This window comes from Talpa occidentalis, unplaced genomic scaffold (assembly GCF_014898055.3).
Source record: "Talpa occidentalis isolate TD23 unplaced genomic scaffold, MPIMG_talOcc4v2.1 talOcc4.10, whole genome shotgun sequence".
In the NCBI taxonomy this organism is placed as follows: domain Eukaryota; kingdom Metazoa; phylum Chordata; class Mammalia; order Eulipotyphla; family Talpidae; genus Talpa; species Talpa occidentalis.
The window spans coordinates 20,938,280-20,961,465 of NW_023600993.1; the positions used below are offsets into that span (position 1 = coordinate 20,938,280).

General features: G+C 34.7%; 1 protein-coding gene across 1 annotated transcript in view; it reads left to right on the forward strand.

Moving 5' to 3' along the window:
- Nucleotides 1-23,186, forward strand: part of ZCWPW2 (zinc finger CW-type and PWWP domain containing 2) — a 90,662-nt gene that overhangs the window by 22,887 nt on the left and 44,589 nt on the right. Inside the window, exon 4 of the mRNA XM_054699019.1 lies at nt 2,853-3,012. Within this exon, the coding sequence (XP_054554994.1) occupies nt 2,853-3,012 (160 nt within the window). The remainder of the gene's footprint in view (nt 1-2,852; nt 3,013-23,186) is intronic.

Here is a 23,186-nt window from a genome sequence, read left to right on the forward strand (position 1 = left end):
AAATTTTTTTTAGGCACCATCTCTATCATTATTTATATTTTATAGAGTAATAATTTAAATGTAATACTCTTGGGCCCAATAGATTTGATGTAAAAAGTAGTTATATTAGTATTTATGTCTGAAAAGTAGACACACATCTTATACATAATAACCACAAAATCTCTCTTTCATGCATTAAGTGTTAGAAATCCTAAGACTGTTTTGTGCTGAACAGAGCAGGTGCTACATATAATTTGATGTTGCTTGGCAATAATCCTTTTTAAAATTGCTGGGAGGTGCAAATTGCCTTGTATTAAACATGAGCTCCATATATTATACAAAGGTTTAAAGAAATAAAATTTAACAATTATGGTTTTGATACTTTTAAATAGTTGTTATTCAGATTGAAGATTTCCAATAAATTGGTCTCCTTTGCAACTGCCACTCATTCTTAGATGTTTGCCTATTGAAGTTTTTTACTTTAGTGAATTCCTTCAGAATGTATATTTCCAATGTAGGTTTAAATGATAAACTCCACTTAATATTACTGTACAGACCAATAAGAGTCACCAAATAGTAATGATACTGTGATGGGAAGCTGAAAATAACCACATAGTCTTCCTCATTTAGGTCTGAACCCCAATTTAATTTTCTGTTGTAACTTCCAATTCATCTAAAGAATTTGTTGTTTGGGGTTCCAGGTAGTATGAGTCAATGATACAAGATGATATAAGACTGCCCTCTTCTCCCTTTCCCCTAACAAGAGAGGTCCAGGAACCATAGGACTATGCTCAGCATCTAGGGAGCAATCAGACCCCTGCTCCATTCTCAGACCCCTGCTCCACCATCCCTAGGGACTAGTGCACTCACGCCATCACTTCCTGGCAGCTATACTTGGGACTTGGCAACTTTTCTGGAATCACGTTTTTTAATACTAAGCATGAAATATTTTTATTAGTTTTTTTGTTTATCATGTAAAAACTTTTTAATGGTTCATTAGGATAGAAGCATTTCTATATTTATGACTTTTAATATCAACTGATAATTGAATAAAAGATTAATAATATATAAATTCAAGCAATTTATGGATTTTATATTTTCATGATTTCATATTCTTTATATCATGGCTTCTTTTAGTTTTTAAAATTATCTGAATACTTTGCCTAGTTTCTAAATAATTACCTAAATGAGGAGAAAAATATTTTTGTGTCAAAATATTTTTGTGTCATTCTTTCTACTTCTCAATTTTACCAGTTATCTTAACATGTCTATAGTTAATTATTTTGCTAGAGCAGCCATAACAAAATATCCCAGATTGGGGTAGCTTAAAAACAACAGAAATTTTTTTTGTTCTTACAGTTTTGTGGACTAAAAGCCTTGAGATCAAGGTATCAGCAGAGTTGACTTCTTCTGAGGCCTCTCCCTGTCTTACAGATAGTGTCTCTCTTTGTGACTTCATGTGGTCTTGCCTCTGTGTCTCTGTGTGTCTAATCTCTTATCATAAGAGATTAGGGCCTGCCTTTAACTTAATTACTTCCTTAAAGACCCTATCTTCAAATAGAGGCATAGTCTGAGTTACTGGGGTATAGGACTTCAACAGATAAGTTTGGGGGATGGGAACACAATTCCATACATAACAATGACACTTTACAATAGTTTACTTTGTCAAAAGGTGTAAAGTGTGTGTTCCTTTGAATGGTGAGCAGCCAGAGTTACTAAGAACCCTAGACAGCTGTTTGAGGCATTTTGTTTAGTAGAAGGCAGAACTATTCTGGATCTCCTAATTGGAACCTCACTGTCACTCTTCAATGTTGCAAACTGTTACAGTTGTTGACAGTTGTACATATTTTTTAATGTTTGGGCATATTAGATACACATATTTTGGATTTTGATCTATAAAATTCTGCCAGATTCCCAGTGTCCTTAGTCATAGCTTTGTGACCTTATTTGCTACCTCCCTTCTTCCTGCTTTATTCTCTGCAATAGTAGGTCAGATTCTAGAGAGATTAGTAAAATATTTAGAACTTAGTCAATATATATAGTATATTTTTGCCAAATGGAAAAATAAAACATATCAAGGAATTTCTGTAGTTTTATGACTAGAAAAAACGTATCACTGAAGATTTTTTCTTCTCTGTAAAAATCCATTTTATTTCTACTATTGAGAATTCTACACAGTTTGGTCACCTGTCAAAGTAGCAGATAGCATAGAACTGCTGGGCCCTATTTCCACTTTTCCCACCATGATTATAATCTGTAGATTATTGCAATCTGATCTACCGGTGCTCCATTGGCTGTCCTGCCTCTGGATATGCCAGCCCTTTCCTACCCTGTCAGAAGTCTTGTCATGGGTTAACATTTTAGTAATTAAGCATTCAGATTGATTCGAGTTGATTCGATCCGCCATGATTCTAATAAGTTTTTTTTCCTTGTATCTTTCCTATCAGTGATACTTAAATGTCACTTATTGACCCTGGAGATCATTCTTTTGTCTTGCAGTTCTTTTTTTTTTTTTTTTGTGGGACCCTCGCCAGCGGCAGGGGAACAAACCAGCGCTGCAGAGGCTGACGGGCAGCTTTGCAGCCCAGCGCTCAACTGCTGAGCCACCAGGGGAGGCCCTGTCTTGCAGTTCTTTCTTATAGCTTATGTATATCTTAAACTTGTGAGTTTTTCAAAGCTTTCTGTATCTACAAAGATATAACTGATTATTTGTATTAAATGAACATCCTACTTGTAAATGATACAAATATGAATATGTTTGTTTTTTAAAAAGTTACTAAAATGCAAAGGAGAGAGTTTAACATTATTGTGACAAATGTATTGTCTACCTGTTTTAAAGCTTCAAAATAATTAAAGATATTTTCTTTTCAAAGTTGGCCAGGGATACTATGCCCTGATCCTTTTAAAGGGAAATATGTGACCTATGACCTGGATGGAAATGTTGAAGAATATCACATAGAATTCTTGGGTGATCCCCGTTCACAATCATGGATAGGTGCAACGTTTGTTGGACATTACAGTATCACATTTAAGGTAGGTACAGTAACATTGCAATTTATTCTTCTTCCATTTTTTTAAAATTATGATCACTTTTGTCTCCAACCCTAAAATATATGGTTATTTAACTTTATATTATATAAATAAAGTAGCATGTACTATTTATACTCAATATTCCTGTTTTTTAAACCATTCCTTATATCCCTTTGACCCTTCCTATCCTTCTTAATGTCAAAATTCTCAATTTGTTAGTGTCAGCTAGAATCATCTACTTATGTAAATGTCAAATATTTTGTCTTTGTCATTCTGACCTGCTTTATTATGTGCAGTTGCCCAAATTCCTTCCATTTTGTTATAAATGGCAACTTTGTATCTTTCCTTATGGCTGAATAGTGTTCTATTATGTGTATATAACCACATCTTGATCTAATCTGCTGTCACTGGACATTCAGGTTATTTCCAGATCCTAGAGATTGTAAATAATGCTGTAGTAAACATTGTAGGGCACATAAACTTTTGAGTTGATAGTTTCATATTCTTCAGATAAACACTCAAGATTGGGATTTATGAGTCATATGGTATTTCCATTTTTAGTTTTTTTTTTTTAAGATAAATCCTGATCATTTTCCAAAGTGGCTGCACCTGATTGAGTTCCCATCAATAGTGCATTAGGGTTCCTCTTTTTCTGTATCCTTTCCAGCACTTGTTGTTGGGGTCTTTTTAATATGTGTAGTTTTCATGGGGTGAGATAATACCTCATTGTAGTTTTAACCTGTATCTCTCTTATTAAAAGTATCTATTGGTCTTCTTGATATCTTCTCTGATAAATTGCCTTTTTAGCTCTACTGCCCATTTACTAATTGGATTATTAATTTTTAATTGTTAAATTGTTTTGTATATCTTGTCACTGTGAAGTGTTCAATAAGTTGCCTTTTTGTTTTTAAAGATTTATTTATTTATGCATACAGTACGGGGGTACAGGCAGAGGTGCGAGGGCTGAGAGGATTCACCAGAGACAGAGGGGAACAGAACAGACAAACTGACTGAAATACACTGCTGAGGGGAGCAGCAGGCTAGTCGGGAGAGGCCTGCTGCACCATGTGAGTTGATCTCTGGCCAGGGATCGAACTCGTGCTGCAGTGGCTGCGGTAAGCTTCATAGGTTGCATCTTAACCCCTTGCACCACCAGGGAGGCCCCAATATGTTGCCTTTTTTAAAGTCTACTTATATTTTCTGTCACTATGTAGAAACTTTTTAATTTGAAGTCATCCCAACTGTACATTTTTGCTTTTATTTCCTTTGCCATAGAGGTCAAGTCTCCAAAAACATCCTTATCATTGATTTTAAAAAATGGATTGTCAATGTTGTCTTCTACATATTTACATTGCAGGTCATATAGCTAAGTCTCCAATTCATTTAGAGTTTATTTTTGTATGTGGAGTTAAGAGAGTAATCCAACTTCATTCTTTTGCATGTATCCATCCAGTTTTCCTGGCACCATTTGTAAAGCAACTTTCCTTTCCCTGCTGTATGGTTCTGGCTCCTTTATCATGAATTAAGTGTTGACATTTACTTGGATAAAATAAATATGGATTTATTTCTGGGATTTTGATTTTATTCTATTGATCCCTGTTCTCTTTTTATTCTAATATCACTTTTTTTAAAAAAAAATATTTATTTATTTATTTATACAAGCACTGGTACAGTCAGAAGCGTGAGAGGGTGAGAGAATTCACCAGAGGCAGAGGAGAGAGCAGAGCAGACAGACTGACGAAGTACACTGCTGAGGGGAGCAGTGGGCGGCAGGAGAGGTCTGCACGCCATGTGGAACCCTCACCTGGTGGCCGGGGATCGAACCAGTGCTGTAGAGACTGCGGGCAGCTTCGCAACCCAGCGCTCAACCGCTAAGCCACCAGGGAGACCCTAATATCGCATTGTTTTAATTACTGTTTAAAGTCAGGTAATGGAGTGCCTCCATTTCTTTTCAGGATTGCTTTAGCTATTTGAGGCCTTTTTGATTCCTTATAAATTTTAATATTTTACATTCAATTTTTTGGACACTAGTATTTTGATGGGAATACATTAGGTTTATATATAGCTATTTGTAGAACAGTTATTTTAACTATATTGATTCTCCCCGTCCATGAGCATGGGATGTCTTTCCATCTTCTATGGCATGATCTAAATTGTTAACTACATCTTGTGATTTTCATTGTTAAGTCTTTCACCTCCTTGGTTAGGTAATTCCTAGGTATTTGTTTCATTTTGAAGCAGTTGTTAATGGAATTATTTTCTTAATTTCTTTTTCTTCTCATTCACTGCATCTAAAACTGTAACAGGATTTTGTATGTTGATTTTGTAACCTGCCACTTTGCTCTATTCATGTATTGTTTCTAGTCGCTTTTTAGTGTGGAGTCTTTAGGATTTACCACATACACATACACACACACACACACACACATATGATCTCAGCAATTATTTCTTTAATATTACTGTGCCTTTCTTTTCTTCTTATGGAACACCCATGATACAGATGACATTTCTCTTTAGGTTATTACAGAACCTCCTTACACTGTTTGCATTTTTTTGAAATTATTGTTTCTCTTTTGTTCTATTTGTGTGTTCTCTGCCACTGTACTTTCAAGCTCACTGATTTTTTTTTTCATTAACTTGGCAAGCATGGTTATAACTGCTATCTTGAACTCCTCATCAGACATATTCCACAGTTGTACTGGATTGAGACTTTTTTCAGGTTTCTTTTCCTCCAGAAATTGTGGTATGTTTCGCTTTCTCTTCTTTTGTAGTTTCTATGGATAGTAAAAGGGAGTTGCCTTTTCTTACTTTGATAAATTGGCATTATACCCCTGCTAGGTTTTTTGCCCAGCTTGTTTAAATGCTTTTGTACCTATTGAAATGACCAGGGTGCTGGTGCCAGCAAGGGGTAATAATAGATAGGAAGGACCAGCTGCCATTAACAGCTGGTTCATATGCTCAGCACACAGTAGAAAATCAAATACTGAACACCAAGTGTTTAAAGAAAGGGAAAAATGTAATATCTGGAAAGTACTGATCAGGATTGTGGGAGGTAATCCTCAAGTATACTACCCTAACCAAGGGGCTATTGGTTTTTTATAGGGAGGCTTTCATTCCAGAGAAGCAGGGAGGCTATGGGAGTTATTTAGGGAGGGTGTTGGTTCTGGAATTTGTTGTGCATTTGTAGACACACAGGAGCCATGACCAATTTAACTAAATAGCCTGGGTTTCATCATCTGTGTAAAGGCTTACTGATTTCCTGAAGAACAAATTAGTCCTTATCTCACAGCTGCGCATTCTTTGGTACACAAACAGAAAGGGAGGTTAATGTGTGTCCAGAGGATTGACAGTCTGAGGCTTTGTTGGGGTGTATAGATTAACCCAGGATGTGCTGGGTCAGTGTTGGGCTCAGTTTCACTAGACACCATATGACTGAGTGTCTAGTGAGGATCAAGTGTTCAAACTTCCTATAGCGCTGTGGCTACCCAAATTTTGTGGTTGTGATCATATTAATCCTTTCCCTATGTCAAATCTTTGGCCAAAATGTCTTATATATTCTCATGCCAGTGTTGAAAAATTGATGTGGTATTGAGTGATTACTATACTTGAGATAAAGTAACAAGCCATTAATTATTCACTTTGCTTTTTGAATATTTAGTCGTAGTCTGGGGTGCTTGTTCCTGTTATTAAGATCCAGGTGCTCAACTCTGATTCGTGTAAGTATTTAGTTGTCTTTGTCTTGGACCTGGGTAAGCATAAGGCAGGTGTTTCACATATCACAGCCTCAGGATGCAAATAATAGTATTGTCTATAAGGAGACACAGGTGTTCTTATATTCTCTCCCACAGGTTCAGGCTCCAACTGTTCTAGTATAGGAGTCTCAAACTCAAGCACTCTGTATCCTTACTGCAGTAGTCCTCCAGTGGTGCACCCTCTTTCATGCAGGCCAATTTGGGTGTCCCTTTCTCCAATACAGTGTGCCTAGTTTTTTTTTTTTGTTTTTTTTTTAACTGCTGGTGCGTGTGTGCCCTTGAGTTAACAGCATGGCTGCTCCATATAACAGCCACTCCTTTCTCTGTGGGTTGTATGCCCTAGTATTGCTCAAAATACAGTTTAACTACAGTTTTTCCTGCCAATTCTGCTCAGCATTCTCCTGATGTGTGCAGTAGTCAAGCTTTCAGGGGTGTTGATTTGTTTTGTTATGATTTGTTTGTGAACCTGCGGAGGAGGTGAGTCTACTGTCTTCACTCTGCCACCATCTTGCCAGACTCTCAAATGTCTTTTTAAAGCAGTTTTTTAAAGGAAATAGAGATATAAAATTAGCTGTGGGATAATTTTTAAATTTATTTTTCTAAAGGCAACACAGTATAATTCAACTTTGGACTGTTCATACCAATTTTAAGATCATCACATGACAATTTTTTAATTCTCTTGAGAAGACTCTAAAATGGTAGCCCTCACTCACAGGGAAAATTAATTATAGAATTCAAGCAGATTTTCAAATTTCAAACAGAATATTTCATTACAAAATCTTCAGTATGCTTTTGACTCCTTAAATTCCTTCAACTTTAAATCACATACTACAGTTGATGAATAGCCTGGACTCTTAGGCTGATGAGACTAGGTGAACTAGATGATCCATACCACTTTCCAAAATGGCTTCATCAATTCACATTCCTACCAATCTTGTATAAGGGTTCCTCTTTCTCCAGATACTTGCTAAGATCTGCTGTTAGTAGATTTTTTTAAACCATTCTCACAAGTGTTGGATGATATCTCACTGTGATTTTGATTTGCATTTCCCTAATAAGAAGTGATGATGAACATTTTTCATATATCTAACCTAATAGTAATCAGTGCCATTGAATACAAGCTTAAGGTAATTCTTGTCATTTTTTTTTTTTATTTTTTTTTTTTTATAGAGGCATGTTTATTTATTTGTTTATTTGTTTGTTTGTTTGTTTTGTTTACACATGCACTGGGTACAGCCAGAAGCACGGGAGGGTGAGAGAATTCACCAGAGCCAGAGCGGGGAGCAGAGCAGGCAGAAGGACCGAAGTACACTGCTGATTATGCATAATTTGCAGATATTGTTGATAAAGCTGATGTGTGATTTGAACTTAATATTTATAGTATGTTTATTTTATTGGTTGTATGGAGTCATTATAATTTTTTTGGACATAAGTAACGTACCCCAACCAATATTGCTTGGTCTATAATTTTCTGGTTCTTTCAATTGCGAGGAAAAAGCAGGTAGTTCACCCCTGATTCTATGATGTTCCTATAGTATAGATTTTTGTCTATTATGTGAATGGATTTGTTTTTCTTCTTTATTTTAATAGTCAACCTACTACTATATGTAGGATATTTCTGTAGCTATGCAACTGTATCTTGGGGTAGATAATCATTTGGATCTTTATCCATTGTATTATGGAGTCGCCTATATTTTCTAAGGGAAATGGAAAGGAAACAATACCATATTGCTAAACTTGAGTTTTACAACTCTGATAATTCTGTTTCCTAATTGTGGTGGTCATTAATACAGTTAACCAAAACTTTTCCGGTCTCTGTCTTTCTGTTGCAAAGTGCAATTACACATTTGTCATGCTTGGTGTAGGTGTGGGGGTGCAGTGAGTTGTGAATGAAAGTGATGACTATCTAGGCAACTATGTTCACTCTAACATCCTTAAATATTCTCTCTTTCTCTGTGGCACTGTAACTGGTAATGTTTGAAATTTGGTTTAATACTTTCTCAGACCGGATCATGGAGTGATGCAACACAGTACTGCCCCCCTCCCTTGCCAATAGGTGACAGGTAGGCAGTGTAACAAAATATAAATCCCTGAGATCATTCTAACACATGCACTAATGATCGATAGCACAGTGAGTACAGTTTTTTGTAACCTGCATCTTTGAAGGATCATTGCTGTAATCTGAGTGCTTTTCAGAATATGGCCAAATGACTAAGATCACATTACGCAGTAACTCTAGTCTGTAAATAGAAATAACATAACTTGTTATTCTACAGTAACTTATCAAATAAATTGATTCATTTTCTGTATAATGATAAATATATCAGTAGAAATTATCAACTGATGCTTGATACATTGAATATAAACTTGGCTAGTAAATATCCTCCAGCAGAGGACTCTAATATCTGCAAGCACTATGATGAATCCAGTAGCTGCAAATAGTAGAGTCCACAAATAGTAATCATGTGTTTGCAATCGTATATATGTCACAACTGTAGGGCAAGGATTTGGTAGATTCTTTTCATATAATACTTCAAAGTCTCATAGTTCTCCCATATGAGATCAATTTTCTTGTGCATAAACAGTGATCTAATTTATTCTTGTATGTTTTCCTGCATTTGTACCTACAAAATGAGGACATTTTCATCTTTTAATTCTAATATACATGTTGAATGATGGCAGTCTCTGGTAAATTTTCTCTTTATTTCTTGCTTAATGGTCTACATTGGAGGACAAACATCTAAGCAGAACTCTGTATATTTTGAAATTACATTTTCATTAGTCATTTGACAAGTGATCTGGATTAACATCTATTTAAGCAAGTATTTTGCTTATGAGATTCATTGAGATACAGATTCTCAGAATGCAGCCTGTAATAAGGATTCACAAATTATGTTATAACTAGATCATCAGGCAACATTGCTCTTAGAGTAATGTAGTGAAACTGGATACAAATATATTGAGGCAACTCAGTAGGAAAATCTTACATTTTTCTTGCACCATGATCCTGCTAGCAAATAATTACCAACTATATAATTATCAACCCTAGTATTTTTTTAATCATATGCTTGGTATAAAATTGGCTGTAATTTTGTAATTGGATTAAGATTTTTGTTTGTTATCTAGCATCTTTCAGGTTTTTGTGCTTTATCTATTAATTTTTATTTATTTATTTTTTTGAACAATATTTGCTTCCCCCTACCCATTCAGGTTGAGTCCCCATAGAATTTCCTTCCCCAAAGCACCCCTGCACCATCACCACAGTCTCCTGTTCGCTTCCCTTCCTCCCTCTGATCCCTCTCCCTCATCTTCCCTTGCAGTATGTCTCTGATTTGTAATTGTCTGTTTTTGCTTTGTTGTGTTTTGTACTGTTATTTTTTTTTTACACTGATGTCTTATTTGGTTCCCCTGTATTCCTGTTATAAGTGAAACCATCCGATATTTTTCTTTTTCCTTCTGGCTTATTTCACTGAGCATAATTCTTTCTAGCTCCTTCCATGTTGCTGCAAATGGCATGAGTTTATCTTTTTTGATTGCTGAATAATATTCCATTATGTATATATACCACATCTTCTTGATCCAGTCATCTATTTTTGGGCATTTGGGTTGTTTTCAGGTTTTACCTATTGTAAATAGTGCTGCCATAAACATTGGTGTACAGGTGTTCTTTTGAATCAATGTTTTTGTGTCCTTTGGGTAGATCCCTAGTAGTGGAATTGCTGGGTCATATGGTAGCTTCATTTTTAGTAGACTGAGGAACCTCCAGACAGCTTTCCATAGTAGTTGAACCAGTTTGCACTCCCACCAGCAATGTAGGAGAGTTCCTTTTTCACTACATCCTTGCCAAATTTGTTGTTGCTTGTTGTTTTTGTTTTTTTTTTTTTTGATATGTACCATTCTTACTGGTGTAACATGGTATCTCAGTGTGGTTTTGATTTGCATTTCCCTGATTATAAGGGATGTTGAACATTTTTTCATATGCCTGTTGGCCATTTGCATTTCCTCTTTGGAGAAATGTCTTTTAAGTTCTTCTCCCCATTTCTTGACTGGATTGTTTATTTTGTTTTTGTTGAGCCGAGGGTGCGAGGGTGCGTTCTTTGTATATCTTTGTGATCGGTCTCTTATCAGTTGAATGGAGTGCAAAGATTTTTTTCCCAATCAGTGGGCTGTCTCTCTGTTTTGGTTAATGTCTCTTTGGCTGTACAGAGCTTTTCAGTTGGATATAATCCCTGGTGTTTATCTTTGCCTTCACTATCACTGCTTTGGGTGATGAGTCTTTGAAGATGTTATTGCGATGTATGTCCTGCAGTGTTTTCCCTGTATTTTCTTCTATATATTTTATGGTTTCAGGTCTATGTCCAGTTCTTTTATCCATTTTGAGTTGATTTTTGTGCACAGTGAGAGTTAGTGGTCTAGTTTCATTTTTTTGCATGTGGAGGTCCAGTTTTCCCAGCATGATTTATTGAACAAACTGTCTGTGTTCCAAAGGAGCAAGGAATATGCAATGGAACATGGACAGTTTGTTCAGTAAATGGTGCTGGGAAAAGTGGACCTCCACATGCAAGAAAATGAAAATCTTTCAGGTTTTAACCTGGAGAAAGGTGAAGATAGTTAGAACATATTTCTGTCACTGTGAATGTCTATTTTTGTGAATAATCTGCAAAGAAAACTTTTGTAGTAATGTGTATTAGGAAAAGAATAAAATCCTAGGGTTCAAAAGGCAGGCTCCAGCACAACCCTTTTTGGGTTTGAAGGTTGACTCTGTTACTTACTAAGTGGTTGACCTCAGACAATCACTTACCCTTCACAGCTCTTACAAGCTTCATTTAGAAATGGAAGTTTTAATAATGATTGCTCATAAATTGTCATAGAGGTTAAGTGAGGTAATACATATATTTAGCATACTTTTTGTATAGTATTGTAGGTCCTTAATAAACATTAGTTCATGTTATTAGGTATAAATGCAGATGAAATAATCAGTTAAATTATTAATTTCCTTTGTCTGTTAGCTCACTTTTACAGGATCCCAGAAAAAGCTACCAGGAACAATACATAAGGTGGAAAATAACTTCTTTTCTTTTGACTAACTGCATACATGAACAAATGGCATCATTTTATTATTTTTGTCTCAGCTGAGATAGTGTTCTCAGAAATTGAGAGAAATAGAACTAATTGATTGTCTTATCTTTTGATTCTTCAATACATGGTTGAAAGAGGTTGATGCAGCAGCGACAGCAGCTTTTCTAGTTTAATGTAAGCAGAAGTGCTGTGAACTGTTGAAAGCAGAAGTTAGAGCCATCTTAATTTGACTCCTTGGTGAATGAATAGTCACCAATATCAGCAATGCCCCAAGAGTACTTTGTATTTGTTTGATAGAATTTGGAAGGAGAATAAGAAATATTATCTTTCATGTTCTTTGCAACTGAATAAAACCAGTTCCTTTCCCTATCTCTATTCTGCTTCTTCACATTTATGTATGTTGACCTTGCTGCTCCACATGAATTCTCGAAATCATCTTTGCCATCTACTAACTTCATATTTTAGGAATTTGGATAACTTTGAACTTGTACTAAAGTTAAAAGTCAAAATCCAAATATATGCCCAACTTTACTCAGTATATAAAGGAGGGGACAGGTGGCTACTTTCCATTATCAAATACATGAAAAATGTATTATGTACCAACCAGATTCCTCATATTGACTCTTAGTGGAATAGCAATATTCTTTTCTAAGAAATTCCAATATATAACTTTCTCAATTTTCTGTTAAAGAAACCAGAATCAAATCCCCATTTTTAGGGCAAAATATAACACTCACTAAATTGCCTTCAGAGTCATATCATACCTTAAGAGAAAAGATGTATTTACATCAAATTAAAGAGCTTCTGCACAGCAAAAGAGACAATAACAAAAACAAAGAGAAACCCCACCAACTGGGAGAACATTTTTGCACCCAACACTAATGATAAAGGACTGATCACAAAAATCTGCAAAGAGCTGATGAGACTCAGCAACAACAAAGAAAATAATCCAGTCAAAAAATGGGCAGAAGAGCTAAAAAGAAACTTCTCTGAAGAGGAAATGCAAATGGCCAACAGACATATGAAAAAATGTTCAACATCACTTGCAATCAGGGAAATGCAAATCAAAACTACCATGAGATACCATCTCACACCAGTGAGAATGGCACATATTAAAAAAACTAGCAACAACAAATATTGGCGAGGATGTGGAGAAAAAGGAACTCTTCTGCACTGTTGGTGGGAGTGCAAACTGGTCCAACCACTATGGAGAGCTGTGTGGAGATTTCTGGACCTACTAAACATAGAGCTTCCATATGATCCAGCAATTCCACTCCTAGGTATTTACCCAAAGGACACAGAAACATCAATTCCAAAGAGCACCTGCACCCCTATGTTTATAGCAGCACTGTTTACAATAGCTAAGCTTTGGAAACAACCCAAATGCCCAAAAATAGATGACTGGATCAAGAAGATGTGGTACATATATACCATGGAATATTACTCAGCATTCAAAAAAGATAAACACATGCAATTTGCAGCAACATGGATGGCGCTGGAAGGGATCATGCTCAGCGAAATAAGCCAAAAAGAAAAAGAAAAATACCGGATGGTCTCACTCATAGCAGGAATCTAGAAAACTTAAATAAGGGACCAGGAAAATGAATATAAGAAAGTGAAAATCAAAATCAACAAAAAACTATGAACCAGAGACACTTTTTGGGGGGTGGGGGGCGGGAGGGGAAGGATTGGGGTCAGAATGGGGCGTTTGCAATTGTATGGGGGAATATAAAAATAAAATTTAAGATTAAAAAAAAAAAAAAAAAAAGAGAGAAAGATGTATTTAGTAAGTCTTGTATGATGTGTTTCTTAACTTAGTAAATAGTTGTTAAGAATAACTTTTTTGTACATTCTTTTACTAGGAAATGGGAAAATATAAAACTTATAGTCATGTATTAAATCTACAATTCATATACTAACTGCTTTTCATTAATTTTCCCCCTCTTTTTTCTATTTTAAGTGTCTGCTAGCCAAAAGCCAGGACTAATCTGTCATTCAGGCAAATGCCATCATCCCTGAGCCCTATACAATACTGATTAAAGTAACCTGAACAAATGTATCAGAAATATCACTTACTTACAATTTTGCTTACTCATAGAATGAGTACTGATTTTATACTTACCTATCCTCTTTTTCTAGATCTCCTTCCTGCTCTATGAGTCTATCATTAAACAAAATCTGAGCATCTATCTGCAATAAATATAGCTCTTGTTTTCCCCAAACCACATATTCCATTAAAAAAAAAAAAGAAAATGTGGAATACAAAATAGCCAAATATTTTAACTTTCTTTCAGGTTCACATCTTTCTATACTTAAAAAAAAAATACTGTTGCTTAAAATCTTTTAGGCTAATCCTGACTTTTTTTAAGGCTGATGGCAAATGAATACATGCTTATTTCATGGTTGATTCAACCCATATATTTTTCCTAGTTCTGTTTAAAACCCCTAGCTGAAGCAGGCAGCCTGCCTAGAGCAGTGGGAGATACCAGCACGTCTTAAAAATTATGTGTTGACTCAGCACTCATTTGGTGCCCATACTTTATTTCATGAATATATACTAATGCTTCTTGATCATTCTACATATTCAGGTTTACAACTCCTTGCTTACTGTAGACTTAATGATATGTTCAGTATTGCCACATTTTATTTGTAAATAGAACTCCCATGGAAATAGAATACTACAGTCAACTCCTTCCTGTAGTGAATAGAGTTCCTACCTCATTTTCTTTGACTATAGAAATCAAATGATAAATGTTTATATTCTGGTCATTTATGACATTGATCACTGACATTTAAAAAATATTTTTACGTTTAAAAATATGTTTTATATAATCTGTCTCCTGTGATCTTCATTCATTGTTAAGAAAATTTAGGTTTAGATTAAGTGACTTGCCTGAGGTCACACAGTAGCAGAACTGGAACTCACACCCAGGTCCTCTGATTACACACTCCTGGCTGTTACATTATCTGTTGATCTACTTGAAATCTATATCAGATCATCTGCTTCCAATGTTCATAGACATACCAAATTTATAATAAGCAATCTTTTTGTATACTAGAGAATTTCAAAGTCCTTTTTATTGATGTCCTGTTGTTAATTCAGCTAACTTGATTAATTAACTTAACCTTTAATCAGGAATTCTCAAAGTTGGACACAGATGTGAAAGCTCTTCATGTTTAGTTCATTGATTCCTAAATCCTCATGGCTATCATTAAAACCTAGGATTTGTTAAGATTCCCTTGTAACCTTAACAATAACTGCTTGTTATTAATATAAATGTTGGCATTATGATGCCAGGATTTTGTTTTTTGTTTTATTCTACTGTTCCTAATCATGCTCATCATCACATTCTCTCCCACAGAGCTCTTCAAAAACATGTATTTCTATAAATAAAGCATACAGACAAATATAACACCATAAAAATAATCTTAGGCTCTAAGAACAAAGTGATTGTTCTATAGGGGAAGGGGGAGAAGCAGGGTAGAAGGTAGAGAGCACCAATTTGATAGTAGGAAGTGGTAGTAGAACTTTGATGGTAGGTGCAGTATGGCATAAACATATATGGAGGTGTGTGCTGTACTCCAGGAACATATGGTTTTGTAGCTCAATAATAATTAAACAAATCAGAAGTGCCTCAGGAAATTAAAACAAATTAAAAAAAAAAAAGGTATATATTCATTCCTAAACCTCCATCCAAGGGTGTATTCTGGGACTCAATTTAGTTCCTCACTGAACTTAAGAGTCACTATATAGCAACTATTTACTTGTAAATACCTACTTTCTCTTTGTTTAATGAAATTGATGTGTATTATTTTTATCATGCTTATTTTGTGGAATATGTGAATGTCTTTCTGAGTTTGTGGTGCTAAGGAAGCCAGACAAATATTCAGCAAAATTGGCATGTTAGACTACCCTGTCCCATTATATAGTTTCTCTCTTTGTTATTAACTGATTTTCTTCGTATTGTAACTGCTGGAGCCCTATCTCTTTCTTCTCTCAAAATTTGATTTCAGGTCCATCACACCAAGTAATTGATGTATAGGTTATATAAAGATTGTTCTCTAAAGGATGTCAGTCTAGATAATAACCCAGGCTAGGGCTCCTTTAAAGCCAACCAACCAGCTACAGAGTGTAGCAGTTGTCTGTTCCATCCTGATAGGAAAAGAACTTTAGATATTTAAATTACTTAGCAGATATATATTAAAGTCTGAATTAATGATACACTAATTGCCTGTGATTTGCTGACTTATCCTTTGTTGCTACTCTATCTTAAACTGCTTGACTTCTACTCTCCCTCCAAGGAGTACTTAGTGCCTATATTAGTGATCCCAATATTACAAGTCAACTAATGAATCATATTGTAAAGATTTGGCTCTCAGATTTCCTTATTTTTCTTTTTTTTAAACCTAATTTTTCCCAAAATACTCATTGTATTCATTCCCAGTATTATCTGTCTGACAAAGAATTAGTCTGATATAAAGGATCAAGCTAAACCAAGCTAGAACTTTTTGTGGTCAGCTTAACTGCTTCACACTTTCTGGGGGTGTGGGGAATGAGGAGATTCTAAATTATATTAACCTTAAAATTCTGTCATAATCCCTACTTATGACTATGGAAACTTAAGCAGAGTAGGCAATAAGTTATGTATTTAGAAGCAGTATTTGCTTCAAGTGTTCAATAATTTGAATAAGCTGTATATATTATCCAGAGTTGAGTATGAAAATAATGTGGACTTGTGCTAAAGATGGCAGGTGAGACGGGAGGCAGATATGTCCTAGAAGCCAAGAACAGTGTGTGGCACATACAGGTGTCATGTGACTATCTTCTAGTTTGCATCAAAGGAACAGAAATACTCTGTCTAGATTACTGGTAGCTGTTGCAGAAATCCAATTTAAGGAAGACAAGATATCCTTGTGATTAACTTTCTACTGAATCGCTTTAAGTGAAAACTATCTGCCCAACAGAGGAGAGGAGAAGAGCGATAACTTTAGCATGAGAGTAAATAGAATGATGCATCAGTGTGATACATGGTTAGAGTCAGTGAGATCTACATCATGTTTGAATGTATAAATAGCAGCAATTGACATAAAGCACCAGGCAGAGTACTTTATAATAGGTAGTAGTGTAGATCCTCAAACATTATTGAAGATGCATTCCAAAGGAAAATTGTTTTGCATTTCTTTGGATTATGAAATCTGTGATTTATAGTCCCATGTTTCTAAAGGCATATTATGTAAAAAATAACTTAAAGTAATGATCAGTATTTGAAGTTATTTCAAAGAATTTATGAAGCTCAATAAATCTAAGTACTTATGATTCTGGTTTTCAAGATTTTTTTTTAATTTTTTAAAAAAATATTTATTTATTTATTATTACAAGCACTGGGTACAGTCAGAAGCATGGGAGGGTGAGAGAATTCACCAGAGCCAGAGCGGGGAGCAGAGCAGGCAGAAGGACAGAAGTACACTGCTGAGGGGAGCAGCGGGCGGCAGGAGAGGTCTGCGTGCAATGTGGGACCCTCGCCAGCGGCCGGGGATACGAACCGGTGCTGTAGAGGCTGTGGGCAGCTTCACAGCCCAGTGCTCAACCGCTGTGCCACCAGGGTAGGCCCTGGTTTTTAAGATTTTTAATATATGCTCAACATTGTGTTCCAAGACAAATTTTCTGAATTGTAAGTACTTATATTGCAATTAAATTTAATATTAACATAATCAAAATTTGAATTGAAAATTTTGTATTATAGATGCTGTCATTATAGTTACTGCATTATGATGCTCTACCGTCCCCCTAATAGGTGATATTGAGGAATAGTTGATTGAATTACTTTAGTTTTAAAATTAAATACATTTTTTATATAACATTTAAAGCAATTGAATTTAGACATATTTTTTAAGAGGAAAATGCTGCTAATATCAGGATAAATGGTGGTGACCATAACATTTTCTAGATTTGAATCCCATATAAAGAGTAAAGTTCTTTATTATCTTAGAATTAATATCACTATATCATAATACAAGATAATAGTATTTATAATTCTCTTTAGCTTTTCTTGGGGTTGTCATATAATCCAGCTTTAAAATATAGAGGTCTTTCATTTTCATCTCTAATTTCTTGATTGGGTCTTACCCATTCCATGCCAAACAATAGAAATGTCTATTTATAGTAGTCAGTGAATTTTGTCTGAAGTTCTATAATTATTTGTGACTATTATGGCCTCAGAAGTCAACAAAGCAGAAAAAATCCAAGTGCTTCTTTTTTTTTTTTTTAAAGATTTATTTATTTATTTATTTATTTATTTATTTATTTATTTATACAAGCACTGGGCACAGTCAGAAGTGCAGGAGGGTGAGAGAATTCACCAGAGCCAGAGCGGGGAGCAGAGCAGGCAGAAGGACTGAAGTACACTGCTGAGGGGAGCAGTGGGCGGCAGGAGAGGTCTGCACGCCATTTGGGACCCTCCTCTGGTGGCCAGGGAGCAGCCGGGATCAACCTGCGCTGCAGAGGCTGCGGGCAGCTTCACAACCCAGCGCTCAACCACTGTGCCACCGGGGAAGCCCTCAAGTGCTTTTTGAACTGAGTTCTTACCCTTAAGAATAGATCAGAGATGTTATTCATGTAACCACATGGGCTGGAGAGAGTGATGTGCCCTCATTCTTCAATACAATACCATATATACCTTTCTAATTTATGTGAAACCCCTCAAATGATTGAGGTGAAATTTTTTTTATCATCCTGGTTGGATGAGAATGGTCGTACTCAGTTTTATTTAGCAAAAATAAGATAATGTGACATTGCTTACACATTCAAGTTGAGGAGTAAGATTTATTCAGGTACAACCACAAGTTATACCTTAATTCTTATGTGGAGAAGCAATCCTAAAATACAATGAAACAGATGCCTGATTGCTTATTTCCCTACACTGGCCTTACCTGTTGGACAAACTCACATTATTCTTTTCCTTGAAGTTGCCATTTCATGTTAGTATGTGGTGATATTACACACTTTATTCAGTGAGTCAAAAATTACTGAGAATGGATAATCAATTTCCTCCTTAAACCCTGGGAAAGGGAAAATGATATTAAGACTTTCACTTTATCAGTAATTTCTGGTTCAGACAAAAATCATATAATCATTTATCAACTTTTCAAATGCGGACACAGGAATTTTCTCAGATTGTAGGACACTATGTTTCCTTGACTAACAATCTGTTTAGTCTCAAACCTCATCCATGTTCAGAATGTTCACGTTTGTTCATTTATCAAGAATAATTTTACTGACCCACAAATTTTTATTTACACATAAATTTTAGACTGCAGTTTTTTTCTCTTTCTGTAACATTTATTTTCCTTCCACTTTAATAAAACTGAGAAATTTCAAGTTGCCAAACTAATGTAAATATGAGGGACAAAATTTTGCTTCTTGGGATCAGAGAATTAGCTAGAATTTGATGCCAGCCCTTTTTTAGTCTCATCTGAGTCTCATCTGTTCATAATCCTTAAAAATTTGTTTAAGAGCCACCTTGGTCATCATCTTACATTTGAATGTCTGTTACGTACTGCTTGAGCTTGAATTCTATTTTGAGTAGTATTTAGTTTAAAACTTTCTTTACTAAATTGGAAGTTATCTATTTGACCTCAGCTGGAAAGGTAAGTGTAAATGTTTTCATTGCCTTCAAAAGATAACTGTTGTTTAAAAGAAAGAGTTTTTGCCTTTGTTTGGGCTTGTTCAAGACAGCATTGTTTCTTTTGCTAACTTTTTTTCCACGATGTAAGCCTTCGGATTGAACATTTATCTCACTAAATACTAAAATATTTTTAAGTTTAACTTAATCACAGTGTTATTACTATAATTCATTCAAGCATAATGTTCATTCAGCCTTCACAAACTTTGTCCTAGTGCATGGAATGAATCTATTATGTTTGGCAAAATGCTGCGTCTTTCTTGTCAATCAAGAAATCTTTCTTTGGCAGATTCCAGTTGCAGGATTATGATAATGTTTATGAAGGCAATTACAAACACCTTTTTGATAGCTTCTGAAGAAGAATTCAATTTAAATAAATAAAAATCATTGAAAAAATACACACACACTCATTTAACCAAAAGTTTTCTTTTAGTTAGGGGAAAAACTGATTGCTTAGGTGGGGAAATTTAGATTTTAAAAAATATGCTGCATTGCTGCTGCTGTTCAATATTGTTCTAGTAAAATTGGCTAACATAATTATCCAAAGAAGTACACATACTAGAAAGGAAAAAGAAAAATCTTAAATTATCAGCATTAATAGATAATTACTTACCCAGAAAGCCAGGGAACTCAAATTGGAAAAACATAAATAATGGAAAAACTATTACAAGCAATAAGAATATTCAACTATGTGTCAAAATTTAAAATTACTATAGAAAAGTATAACAAGTTTGAAGATATGAAAGGATAAAAATTTCCATTTATTGTAACAGTAAAACATATATAAAACATTGGATTGAGTTTAAGAAGCACGTACAAGATGTGTATAAATATTACTTTAAAATACTACTAAGGGACAGAAAATAAAACCTGAGTCGATGAAAAGATATGATCTTCTTGGTTTGGAAGATTTTATATGGAAAGATGTCATTTCTCTCTATTAATTTAATGCCACCTCAATTAAAATATATATCCTGAAATTTGTAGGAAAAGTAAGTATAGAAGAGGAATTAGGCCTAGAAAATATTAATTATACAGTAAAGCTCCAGTAAGTAAAATAGTTTGGCTCAGTAATTTGACAGGTTAACAGGACAATATAGAGAGTATAAAAGGAAAAGCAAAAGTACTTGGTAATATAGTTAATAATTATTAAAGGAAAGTTGTATTGTTTAGTAAATTGGGTACAAATGGCATGCATGCTACTAAGGAAAAAAGATAAAGTGGAGATGTACCTTACATCTCACATTCAGTTTATTTCTGGAAGGATAAAAGATTCAATTGAACAAAAAAAGAAAATGCAGCTATAATAAAAGATAAATTATAAATAGGAGAAGATATTTTCAACACATAACAAAGAGCAACTTTTTGATATATAAAAATCTTTTATAGATCAATAGGGAAATGAATAAAATAAATATTAACACATGACTCAGTAATTCCATAGAAAAGAAAATATAAATGAACTAAAATGTGGAAAAATGATGAGTAATTTCTAGGGATCTAATGTATAGCAGGGTGACTAATAATTAAGAATACTATATTATATACGTGGAATTTGCTTAGAGTAGATTATAAATGTCTTCAACACACACAAGTCAATTATGTGAGTTAGTTGACATATCAATTAGCCCTATAATGGTAATATTTCACAATGTTTACGTGTATCAGGTCACTCATGTTGTACTTCTTAAATTTTCACAATGGTATATACTAGTATCTCCTACAATTGGGGAAAAATAGAAAAAGTTGCTTGCAATTACTGAATTTAATAAATGGAAATAATAAAAAAGAAATATTTCCCCCTTAAATATATTGGCAAGTTTGGTAGTAGAAATGTTCCCTGGGGTGTGAGGAAGCATATTATTTCTGGTATTGAAAACTGTGACCATTCAAGAGTAATTGTACAGTAGCTTCCAAAATTTAAAGTGTATAAATATTAAGCCTGATAATGCAATGTCTAGGAAATTATCCTTCAGTCCATTTTCATATGGACATAATGACAAGTAGAGAAAAATCTTTATGGCAGCATTATTTCAAGGTGCATAATATTGGAAACAACCTGAATGTCCATCACTGGAGCGAGCCTTCCTTTGTGAAATAAATAATGCTACATAATAATGCTACATAATGAATGTTTATGTGAATATGCATTCATCTATTGTCTCATTTTCTTGGTTTTCTCATACAGTTTCTTGGCTTTAAATACAAGATGTGTTTGATTTATTCCTGAATTCTATCAGCATTTCAGTTTTCTCTCCTGAATTCCCTTACCCAATTGCTGCTGGGTGTAGCCATTATGAAGTCTTAACAGATATCTCATACTCAACATGTCTAAACTCTAATATTCCCCGCCAAATCTCACTTCCTTGACAGTAAACTCCATCCTTTTGCCCACTCAATCCAAAACCCTGGAGTCACCTTCTTTCTCTCACAAGTAACTTTAAGTTGGTCAGGATTTTTTTTGTTCTCTCTTCAAATTTTATCCAGAATCCACCAATTTTCACCACAGTGACTGCTGTTAGTTATTCTGCTCCACATCACTGTCATTTCTACCATTTTGCCATGGATTACCGTCCTATATCTAACTTGCCTTTGTATGTTTTGTTCTCATCACAGTAACCAGAACGATTTTCATATTTTTTTCATTGTATTTTAATTTGTGATTGACGTTATTTTTATTAGGATATAATTGACATATAACATTAGGTTCAGTTGTATAATACATTGATTCAACATATGTATATATTTTAAGATGATCACCAAAATAAAACATTACATGAAATCAAATGTTCTTCTTCAGCTCTGCAGTGGCTCCTGTTTCACTCAGTGTAGCCAGAATTCCTACATTAATGACTTGTAAGGATTTACATGATCTGGTCTTTGTTAATTTTCTGATATCATTCCCTATTATTCTCCTTTTTCCTTATTCAGCCCCAGCCACAAATGGCTTCTTTGACACATCTTGAATACACTTGTAATCTCCTACCTTAGAGTATTTTCCTCTGCCTGGAATGCTCTTTCCTTGAATATCTACATAACTCTCTGACCTCCTTTAGATCTTTGCTCACTTATCACCTTTTCAAGGTAAGACTATTACCCTAACTTCTTTATTGCCTTACCTTTTCGTTATTGCATAGTACTTAATGATCTCTAGAATGTACTGTATCCTTTCCTCATTTATTATACTAAATAAGATTGTCTGTTTCACTGGTTAGAATGTAAGCTTTGTCTGTTTTCTTCTAATGATAGTATCCCAAGGATTTAGAATGTTGACTCAATAAATAAATGAGGCAATCTAAAAGACAAATAGGAAAATTGTAATTATTCATTGCATTCTGTAAAAATAGATAAATTTATGTAAATCATGTAAATGCTTCTAGATGCATCCAGTCCCTGTGGAAATCTATGAAAAATATCTTTGGGAGAAGTAATTCCAGGGATAGGTAGGAACGCACATTTAATACTTTCAGAATTTGCACATATTACTTTTTTTTTTTAAGATTTATTTATTTGTGCATACAAGAACTGGAGTGTAGGCCAGAGTTAGGGATGAGAGGATTCACCAGAGACAGAGTAGGGAGAAGAAAGGGAGGATTTACTCCCCAGAAATACAACGCTGAGGGGAGTAGCGGGTGAGACAGGAGAGGCTGCTGCGCCATGTGGG